Source organism: Panthera tigris, chromosome D1, assembly GCF_018350195.1.
Source record: "Panthera tigris isolate Pti1 chromosome D1, P.tigris_Pti1_mat1.1, whole genome shotgun sequence".
Taxonomy (NCBI): domain Eukaryota; kingdom Metazoa; phylum Chordata; class Mammalia; order Carnivora; family Felidae; genus Panthera; species Panthera tigris.
The window spans coordinates 21,233,868-21,245,383 of NC_056669.1; the positions used below are offsets into that span (position 1 = coordinate 21,233,868).

The 11,516-nt window shown below is 39.2% G+C and overlaps 1 protein-coding gene across 1 annotated transcript; it reads right to left on the reverse strand.

Annotated features, from left to right (window-relative positions):
* Positions 1–3,606: 3,606 nt before the first annotated feature.
* On the reverse strand, positions 3,607–4,539 carry LOC102966194 (olfactory receptor 145-like). The gene has a single exon (XM_015538957.2). It carries the CDS (start codon positions 4,537–4,539, stop codon positions 3,607–3,609), a length of 933 nt encoding a protein of 310 aa, XP_015394443.2.
* Between the last annotated feature and the right edge of the window lie 6,977 nt (positions 4,540–11,516).

Below are 11,516 nucleotides of genomic sequence, written 5' to 3' on the forward strand. Positions count from 1 at the left end.
GAGCAACAATACTAGCTCAAGTACAGAAAGTTTAGATTAAACAAAGGCAGAATGTAATCAACGTTGCTTCTGGTCCTGAACTAGGAGGATCATTTTCTGTTATTGCCCAGAAAGCTCAAGCTTTCATACTGATTTAGAGATGGCTGTGTCCTAGTACACAGGTCCAGACAAATCCCATGCTTTACCTGCTTGACTCCTAGCTGTGACAATTTGATACGAGACTCATACTTTCTCTCCTAACTTCTTTTATAGCCGTTCACATAACATGAAAAAGCAAAAACCATAAGGGATAACTCTATGTTGTGCATGTAACACACCTAACTTGGTTCTCCTTTTGAAAAAAGGAAAATCCATACACAGTTCTTAAATCACTAACCAGAAAGTTGTCAGCTGAGTTGCTTTTACTAAAGCTTTGTCAATCCTACCTTTATAAATGTCTTAATAGCTTTTATAACAATTTTAATAAACTTTTCCCCAAACAACCTGAAAAAAATGGGGCCTAGTTCAAAAGAAAGCTTATCTTTTCGGCAGTAAAAAATTATCATTTCTGAAAGTCTTTGTCTGCAACTGAAGCAGATTTCACTTGTATTTTAAGGCTTCTCAAATGAAATATTAGTGACCAGGTTTAACACATACTTTTAGCTACCTCAAATAGTGATAAGATACATAACAATATGAACACACCTTTGCAATGTCTACAGGGATTCCTGAATAGCACAGACATTATTTACATACTGACACACTTTTTTCAATAAGGAATACAATTTCATCAAAATAGACAATAAGTAAAAGAAAAGCAAAAATTAAAAAAAAAACAGTGAAAACCAACCATTTTATATAAATAGTACTTGGTAAGTGCAAATCAAGCATGTTGATATGGAGGTCAGGGCATGTGGTGTGAGAGGTCATGTAAAATCATAAGTCAGTGGCTATCTGGTGGTAGATGATAACTACATTTATCATGGTGAGCATTTTGTACAGTATATAAATGTCAGATCACTATGTTGTATGTGTGAAACTAGTGTAATATTTACGCTAACTATACTTTGTTAAAGATCAATTAATTTTTCTTTGTAATAAATTGGCTTCCAGAAAAAAATTAATTTTTAAAATAAATAAGTGAACCACAGTCAAAGTTTTTGCGATGTCAAACATCTAAAAAAAAGACAAGCTAACAAACCAGTTATGCTAAATTTCACAATGCCTAAATCTTTATTTTTTTAATGTAAATTCAAGTTAGTTAACATACAGTGAAGTCTTGGCTTCAGGAGTAGAGCCCAGTGATTCATCTCTTATATATGACACCCAGTGCTCATCCTGAAAAGTGTGCTTCTTCATGCCCATCACTCATTTAACCCATTGCCCCACTCACCACCCCTCCAGCAACCCTCAGTTTGTTCTCTGTACTTAAGAGTCTCTAATGGTTTCCCTCCCTCTCTGTTTTTATGTTATTTTTCCTCCCTTTCCCTATATTTATCTGTTTTGTTTCTCAAATTCCACAAATGAGTGATATCATATGATACCTGTCTTTGACTGACTTATTTCGCTTACCATATTACCCTCTAGTTCCATCCACATTGTTGCAAATGGTAAGATTTCATTATTTTTCATTGCCAAGTAGTATTCCATTGTACACACACACACACACACACACACACACACACACACACATCTTCTTTATCCATTCATCAGTCGATGGACATCACAATATCTAAATCTTGAGCGAATATTAGAAAAATGGTATAAAAGTAATATTATTAAAGTTATCTTAGAAATGTTTAAATTATCACTTGATTAAGAGGTTTTTGTTTGTATCAAGATTTTATTCAAATTCTAGTTAGTTAATATATAGCATAATATTGGATTCAGAAGTGAAATTTAGGATTAAAAGTTTTAAAGTAGTCATCTTTTTGTGTTGTCTCAAAAGAAAAATAAGCCAACATCCTATTCCAGAAAAGAAATTGTCACAACTTGGTTTATTCACCGCGTGTTTCTTTCAAGTTGTCATTGCTTTCCCAGCTGCAGTTTCAGGGTTTTGTATCTTAAACTCCATATGGGAGTAGCATATGGAAACCAACAAAAACAGGAGTGATTTAGCTGTTCCCAAGTCCTGTAGCTCTGTGAGTTCTCCTGTTTAAATATCAAGTGACTTTCACTTTTATCCTATCCAGAGAAATCCTGAGATCTCCATAACATTCCTAGAGCTTCCAGAAAGGAAGAGTCATAGAAACAGCTGTCTTTTCCCCATAATTTGCTTTCTAAACTCCTTCAACCTCACTTGAGTTTGGAATACCACATACTATTTAATCTCCTGAAATTTCTGATCTCTGTGTTCCTGGTTCCTCATAAATGTGGCCACCAATTTGGGCCTACCTTCCCCAAAACACTATTAATGCATGATCATCATGCATTGTAAGTTTTATCAAAGCTGTATGTACAGTGGGGGGATAATTACAGTACTCTAAAGAGCAGGATACAAATTCAAACTGAAATGTGGTTTTAAACCTCATTGTCCTTTTTTCTACAGAGAGATTTTTTGTTTATTGTACGTGCGTTTTTTTATATCTTGACCTAATGCTTTGTGGCTGGGTTCCTTTCTCTTCTGTGCCCTATTCTGTGAATTACTAGTACTTGCAAACATTCTAAAATCTTTTTTTTTAACTTAATTTACAGAAAAAGCTCCATTTTTGAGCCGATCATCTCTCAACTATCCTAGCATAACAGGACTTCTCTTTCACAAGAAAAAGAACTATTAAACTATTTTCCTAAAACAACCACTACCCTGAGAGATATTCATGTGTAAGCCAACAAAGCACTGTCAACTTCAAAAATAAAAACGTTTTCTCATATTCCATGATTACTGAAATAAAAATAATGAAATGAAGTAGACAAGTATACTTGAAACAGCAGTAGACTGAAATCAGGAGGTTACAGTTTATCTAGGTGTTTCTTTCATAAGATGTATGATTTAACTCATTAAATTTTCTCAGCTTCAGTATCATGTCTATGCAATAAATATATATTCATGATATAAATATGTCTCAGTTTCATATTTACCAAGATAAATATGAAATCTCTGCCAGAAGGAGCATATGTCAGTTTACAGCTGGCAAGTGGATTATATTTTATGGACTTCATGGAACTTGCTATATCTGTGAAACACTGGCATTTCAAGGAGGCACATTAAAGGCCAGTGGAAGATGTAACCAGTAGAGTATGGATTATCTGATTCCTGATTCCACCAGTACATTATAAGTCGCAGGTAAGAAACCAAGATCACCGTAGTGTTACTTTACCTGATCTTTTGCAGAACCTTTTATCTTTTTCCAGGAGAAAAAAAAAGCAAACTCCATAATGACAATGGAAAAACAAAGATAAGCTTATTCATTAATGTTAAATAGTTAAAATGGTGTAAAAGAGTAGAAATTGCAAAACTGGTGAGGAAGGAAATTATACTATTTAAAAATTGGAAACAAATTGAGAGAAGACTCAATTTCCTTCATCATGGTAACAAAGATATAGGATATGAAGTCTCCGCCTAAACTGTGATAAAAGAAACAGAATATACCAGTCCTATTACTACCTGCACAGGGACACTGATTCTGATCAAAACCTTCTCCTACTGAGGGTTTTTCTCAGAGCAGTTTTAACATCTTTGTTTCTCAAGCTGTAGATTAAAGGGTTCATCATGGGAACCACACTGGTATAAAAGACAGAAGAGATTTTCCCCTTATGCATAGACAGAGCAGACGACGGTTTGAGATATGTAAATGCACCTGATCCAAAGAACAAGGAAACAGCAATTATGTGGGAACTGCAGGTGCTGAATGCTTTGGACCTGCCCTCAGTGGAGCTGATGTGGAGGATGCTGGAAAGGATGCAACCATAAGACACAAAGATGGTGACACTGGGCACAATGGTGTTGATGCCCACCACGATGAAAACCACCAGCTCATTCACGTAGGTGCTTGTGCAGGAGAGCTGGAGAAGGGGGAGGATGTCACACAAATAATGGTTGATGGTGTTCGCATCACAGAAGGTCAGTCTCAGCATGCATCCTGTGTGAGCCACAGCACCCGAAAATGCCATCAAATATGAACCAAGCATAAGACAGGAACACACTTTAGGGGATATGACAACATTATACAAAAGTGGGTTACAGATGGCCACATAGCGATCATAGGCCATTGATGTCAGCACATAGCATTCAGAAATGACAAAAAAACAAAAAAAGTAGAATTGGGTCATGCACCCCCTATAGGAGATAATATTCTTCTTTGATGTGAAATTAATCAGCATTTTGGGTGTAAACACAGAAGCATAACAGAGGTCTATGAAGGACAAATTGGAGAGGAAAAAGTACATGGGGATATGTAGGTGTGAATTCAGCCCAATTAGAGTTATCAAGCCCAAATTTCCTAACACAGTGACCACATACATGACTAGAAACAGGCAGAACAGGGGGAGCTGGAGATCTGGTAGGTCTGTTAGCCCTACCAGGATAAATTCAGTCACAAAAGAGGCATTTGTAGGAGCCATTCTTCTCCAAGGGGATCTGTGAGCACAGAAAAACAGGGTTACATTAGATGAAAACCCACCACTTCCCACAATATTGCATCCTAAAAGAGGGAATATAGGCTGGGACTATCTGAGACTAACCAAATCTAGATCACTAAAATCTGTCTTTACCTCTATCATGATACTGAGAAACACTAACTTCTCCTTTATTAGAGGTTTATAAGCTAAATATAGCAAAGAGTATCACAATTTAGCCTAAAGAGGGAAGTCCAGTGCTGCCATATGCGAACACAACTGCTGGAAAAACCAAGGGAGAAGGGAGAAAAAGGATGGACCAGGACATAATTGTCCTTCTCTTATCCCCCCATTTCTTCGTTCACTTAAGACTCCCATTAAATAAATATGGAGGTAGAGATCTTAGGATATTTGCTGGTCTCTAATCCATATTAGACCTTATGTGGTGGGAACCGAGAACATCGTTTCTTTCTTTTTTCTTTTTTTAATTTTTAATGCTTGTTTATTTTTTGAGAGAGAGAGAGAGAGAGAGAGAGAGAGAGAGAGAGAGAGAGAGAGAGAGAAACAGCACCAGCAAGGGAGGGGCAGAGAAAGAGGGAGACACAGAATCTGAAGCAGAGTCCAGGCTCTGAGCTGTCAGCACAGAGCCCAACGTGGGGCTTGAACTCATAAATTGTGAGATCATGACCTGAGCCAAAGTCAGACGCTTAACTGACTAAGCCACCCAGGTGTCCAAGAACATGGTTTCTAATCCAAAACTAAGGGACCAGAGTCTAGGACAGGTTAAGTTACTGCCTCATGTCACAGAATAAAATCCACAAATCCAGAAAAGTGAGAGTTCTATCCATGGAGAAGGAACTTATTGATGGAGATATTGTATCCCTGCACTACTTAAGTCTCTAAACATTCCTGATCTCCCTTTGAACAGATTCTTCCTCACTTGAATCTCAGAACTGCACAAAGTAAAAATGAAAGTGGCATATTAGATCTTTGGATTTCCATCTTACAACAAGAGGGACATTCATATAAATGGAATTCAAACACTCACACTTCTTAGGCAAGAATATCCTGGTGCTTCCTTATTGTTTGTTTACCCCAGCAGTCCTGGAAAGGCAATTTCAGGGCTTTGTGCCCTTTGATTCTAAGAGGATATTGCATAGGTGTAACTTCAGATACGTCCTAGAAACCTTTCCGAGCTACAGATCATAATTTCTGATTATGACTTTGAGTTCTCTCAAACAACAGAGAAAAATAAAGTCTTCATTATTAACTCGTTTGCCATTTGATAAGGTACACATGATTGAATGTGAGTTTAATGATACACTGCACGTGGTTATAAACAGAATAGAAGCTTGCACAGTCATTTCCCCTTGGGAAATAGATTCTATGCATAAAGGGAAATAAGAGGATTGTATTTACACCCTCCACCATGCATCTGTCTTTAGTTCTTCAGGGACTCAAAATTAACTCAAGGTTTCTCATCACTCATGGGATTGTGTATCTCCCAAGACAAAGCCCAAAATGAACTCCCATCTCTCTGTCATCTTCATCTCTGAAGGGAAATCGATTATACATTTCCCTCTTTCTTCCCATATCCTAACTGGAAATTTTTCTGCAGGCATTCTGCCTCTAAGATTCTTTATTTCTTTATCTGAAAATTTGCAAGATGGAGCATCTCAGGTCAACTGTCTCTTCCTGGGATATGTCTAAAATAATTTTAATGCCATGTTTCTTTTTTTTAAATACATACTGGAAATTTGTACCTGACCATCCTCCTGAGACTTTTGTGACATTTCAATAACTGACGTCATCTATTTCTTCTCATCACACACACACAAACAGGGGCTGCAGAGTTAGAGCGTGTGTATAAATCCTACCTCCACTCTTACTAATCATACCCCAGGCAAATTACTTAATCTCTTTCTTCCTCTGGTTTATCTTTGTAAAATAGAAATGGTAAAAAAAAAATGGCATCACTTTCATTAAATTGTTCTAATCATTAGATGAAAAAATGTAAGTAAAATGGCTAGAACACTGACTATCCCACGGTAGATAGTCATTAACGTCAGCTTATATAGGTTCTCAAAAATTTTGAAACAACCTCCATCATAACACTCATCATTCTTCCCTTTAATTCTCCTGTTCTTCAATAATTATAACTTCTGTAAGAATAATTTTTGTCTTATTTGTTAAGTACAGTACAGTGTACAGAGTAGGAACTCAAATTTTTCTGAAAGTGATGTTGTTCTCAAAGCTTCAAAATATTTTCCACAAAACCCAAATTTTAAGCCACAGAGTCTGCCACCACAATGACATCCATGCCTTTCCTTCAGCCACCACCATAATGGAGGCAGTGGTTAGGTTTTAACTTAACTCTACTACTGAACCGTAGTGGCTTTTCTATTTTCTAGCATTTCCACACACGCCCTCTTACTTAACCATCCACACTGCTGTTACAATGACCTCTGAAAGCACAGATCTGTCATTCCCTAGTTCAAGAACTTTCAATTGTTCTCCATTATCTTGGGCAACTGAAATTTTGTCATAAAATGATGTTTTAAAACTGTGATTCAGGGGCACCTGGGTGGCTCAGGTGGTTGAATGTCCGATTCTTGATTTCAGCTTGGGTCTTGATCTCAGGGTTGTGAGTTCAAGCCCTGCCTTGCACTCCACAGTGGGCATGGGGCCTGCTTTAAAAAAATAAGCAAAAGGTAACCCCCCCCCCTCCATGCCATGATTCAGCCTCAGTAAAACCAAAGAAGAAATTGAGTCGAAGCTATTTTTTTCTTTCTTCCCCATCTTTACAGGGTATAATTGAAAATTAATAACTTTATATATTTAAGATATATGATTTGAGGGGCACCTGGGTGGCTCAGTCACTTAAGCATCCCACTTTGGCTCAGGTCATGATTTCACGGCTCATGAGTTTGAGCCCCGCCTCAGGCTCTGTGCTGACAGCCTGGAGCCTGCTTCAGATTCTGTGTCTCCTTCTCTTTCTGCCCCTCTCCCACTCACACTCTGTCTCTTTCTCTCAGAAATAAATAAACATAAAAAAATTAAGATATTTGACTTGAGTTTGTAAGTGTAAACATTGTGAAATAATTCCCCCAAATTAATTAAAATATCTATCAGCTCACATAGTTATCTTTTTTTTTTTTTTGCAGTGAGAATATTTAAGATCTACCCTCTTAGCAAATTTAAAAGTAGGAAATAAATTATTTCCTACTTTTATAGTAGGAATAATTTTACTTCTTTTCAATTTGGATATTTTTCATTTCTATTTTATTTCTATCTATAGTGATATTGGTGCACATTAGATCTCCAGAACCTATTCATCTTGCATAAAGGAAACTTTGTATATCTTAACCAACACTGTACAAGGATTCCCTTTTCTTCACAAACTCACCAATGCTTATCTATTGTCTTTTTGATACTAGCCTTTAAACAGATGTGAGGTGGTATCTCACTGTGGTTTTCATTTGCATTTCTCTGGCAATCAGTGATGTTGAGCATCTTTTAATATACTTTTTGGCCACTTGTATGTTTTCTTTTTAGAAATGTGTATTCGGGTCCATTGCCCATGTTTTTTAGCAGACTCTTTTTTGTGTGGTTGCTGTTACTTTTGAGTTTTAGGTGTTCCTTACACATTTTGGATAACTTTTTATCAGATGCATGGTTTACAAACATTTTCTCCCATTCCATAGGTTGTCTTTTCATTTTGCTGATTGCTTCCTTTGCTCTGCAGAAGCTTTTTATTTGATGTAATCCCATTTATCTATCTTTGCTTTGGTTGCCTTTGCTTTTGGTGTCATATCCAAGAAAATCTTCCTTTTATGCAAAATTTTATATCTGAGTTTTTGTATTTATTCCATTGGTCTTTCTGTTTATCTTTATGCCAAACCCACACTCTCTTGGTTACTATAGCTTTGTAGTAAGTTTTGTAATCAGGAAGTGTGAGTCTTGCTGCTTTACTCTTTTTCAAGAGTGTTTTGGCTATTAGGGCCCTTTGTGTTTCCATATGAATTTTGGATGGGGTTTTCTATTTCTGCAAAAAAGGGCATTGGACTTTGTGTTGAACCTGTAAATCACTTTGGGTAGTATTAATATGTTTATTTATTTATTTTTTTTATAGAGAGAAAGTGAGTGAGTGTAAGTGAGGGGAAGAAGGAGAGAGAGAGAAAATCATAGGCAGGCTCCAGTGTGGAGCCTGACTTGGGGCTCAATCCCATGATCCTGGGATCATGACCTAAAATCAAGAGTCAGATGCTCAAACAACTGAGCCACCCAGGCGCCCCTGGGTAGTATTTATGTTAACAATATTAAGTTTTTTGGGGCGCCTGGGTGGCTCAGTTGATTAAGCGTCCGACTTCAGCTCAGGTCATGATCTCACAGCCTGTGAGTTTGAGCCCCGCGTCGGGCTCTGTGTTGACAGCTCGGAGCCTGTAGCCTGCTTCAGATTCTGTGTCTCCCTCTCTCTCTGCCCCTCCCCTGCTCATTCTCTGTCTCAAAAAACAAAACAAAACAAAACAACAATATTAAGTTTTTCAATCCATGAACGTGGAGTATGTTTCCATTTATTTATGTCTTCTCCATTTTCTTTCATCAATATTTTTTAGTTTTCATTTTACAAGTCTATATCTCCTTGGTTAAGTATTTGATTCTATTTGATGCTGCTTTAAATGGAACTGTTTTCTTAATTGCACCTAAGGATTATTCATTGCTATTATATATAAAGACAACTGATTTTTGTATGCTAACTTTGCATCCTGCTACTTTCCTAAGTTCACTTGTGGTTTTATTTATTTATTTATTTATTTATTTATTTTTATGGACTCTTTAGAATGTTTTACATATAATATCCTAACATTCATGAAGAAAGATAATTTTACTTCTTTTCAATTTGGATATTTTTCATTTCTATTTCTTGCCTAATATCCTGCCTAGAAATTCCAGTGCTGTGTTGCATAGAAACTGTGAGAGTTAAGTGCCCTTCCCTTGACCCTGAACTTCAAGGAAAAGCTTCCAGATTTCACCATTGAGTATAATGTACCCTGGGTTTTTTTAAATACAGCTTTTGTTCTGTTGAGATAGTTTCCTTCTAGTCTTGTTGAAAATTTTTATCATGAGGGGGGTTCCGGAAGATGGCGGCGTAGGAGGACGCGGGGCTCACAGCGCGTCCTGCCGATCACTTAGATTCCACCTACACCTGCCTAAAGAACCCAGAAAACCGCCAGAGGATTAGCAGAAGGGAATCTCCGGAGTCAAGCACAGACGAGAGGCCCACGGAAGAGGGTAGGAAGGGCGGCGAGGCGGTGCGCGCTCCACGGACTGGCGGGAGGGAGCCGGGGCGGAGGGGCGGCTCGCCGGCCAAGCAGAGCCCCCGAGTCTGGCTGGCAAAAGCGGAGGGGCCGGATGGACTGTGTTCCCACAGCAAGCCGACTTAGCGTCTGGGAGGTCAGAAGTTAACAGCTCTGCTCGGAAAGCGGGAAGGCTGGAGGACAAAGGGAGGGAGAGCTGCTGAGCCCCCGGACGGCAGAGCTCAGCTTGGCGGGGAACAAAGGCGCCAGCGCCATCTCCCCCGCCCATCCCCCAGCCAAAATCCCAAAGGGAACCAGTTCCTGCCAGGGAACTTGCTCGCTCCGCGCAAACACCCAACTCTGTGCTTCTGCGGAGCCAAACCTCCGGCAGCGGATCTGACTCCCTCCCGCTGCCACAGGGCTCCTCCTGAAGTCGATCACCTAAGGAGAAGCGAGCTAAGCCTGCCACTCCAGCCCCCGTGCACCTTCCTACCCACCCCAGCTAATACGCCAGATCCCCAGCAACACAAGCCTGGCAGTGTGCAAGTAGCCCAGATGGGACACGCCACCCCACAGTGAATCCCGCCCCTAGGAGAGGGGAAGAGAAGGCACACACCAGTCTGACTGTGGCCCCAGCAGTGGGCTGGGGGCAGACATCGGGTCGGACTGCGGCCCCGCCCACTAACTCCAGTTATACACCACAGCACAGGGGAAGTGCACTGCAGGTCCTCACCACGCCAGGGACTCTCCAAAATGACCAAACGGAAGAATTCCCCTCAGAAGAATCTCCAGGAAATAACAACAGCTAATGAACTGATCAAAAAGGATTTAAATAATATAACAGAAAGTGAATTTAGAATAATAGTCATAAAATTAATCGCTGGGCTTGAAAACAGTATACAGGACAGCAGAGAATCTCTTGCCACAAAGATCGAGGGACTAAGGAACAGTCACGAGGAGTTGAAAAACGCTTTAAACGAATTGCAAAACAAAATGGAATCCACGATGGCTCGGCTTGAAGAGGCAGAGGAGAGAATAGGTGAACTAGAAGATAAAGTTATGGAGAAAGAGGAAGCTGAAAGAAAGAGAGATAAAAAAATCCAGGAGTATGAGGGGAAAATTAGAGAACTAAGTGATACACTAAAAAAAAATAATATACGCATAATTGGTATCCCAGAGGAGGAAGAGAGAGGGAAGGGTGCTGAAGGGGTACTTGAACAAATTATAGCTGAGAACTTCCCTGAACTGGGGAAGGAAAAAGGCATTGAAATCCAAGAGGCACAGAGAACTCCCTTCAGACGTAACTTGAATCGATCTTCTGCACGACATATCATAGTGAAACTGGCAAAATACAAGGATAAAGAGAAAATTCTGAAAGCAGCAAGGGATAAACGTGCCCTCACATATAAAGGGAGACCTATAAGACTCGTGACTGAGCTCTCCTTTGAAACTTGGCAGGCCAGAAAGGCTTGGCACGATATCTACAGTGTGCTAAACAGAAAAAATATGCAGCCGAGAATCCTTTATCCAGCAAGTCTGTCATTTAGAATAGAAGGAGAGATAAAGGTCTTCCCAAACAAACAAAAACTGAAGGAATTTGTCACCACGAAACCAGCCCTACAAGAGATCCTAAGGGGGATCCTGTGAGACAAAGTACCAGAGACATCACTACAAGCATAAAACATA

Coding starts and splice junctions, on each gene's coding strand:
- LOC102966194 (XM_015538957.2), bottom strand. CDS start 4,539: ATGGCTCCTACAAATGCCTCTTTTGTGACTGAATTTATCCTGGTAGGG.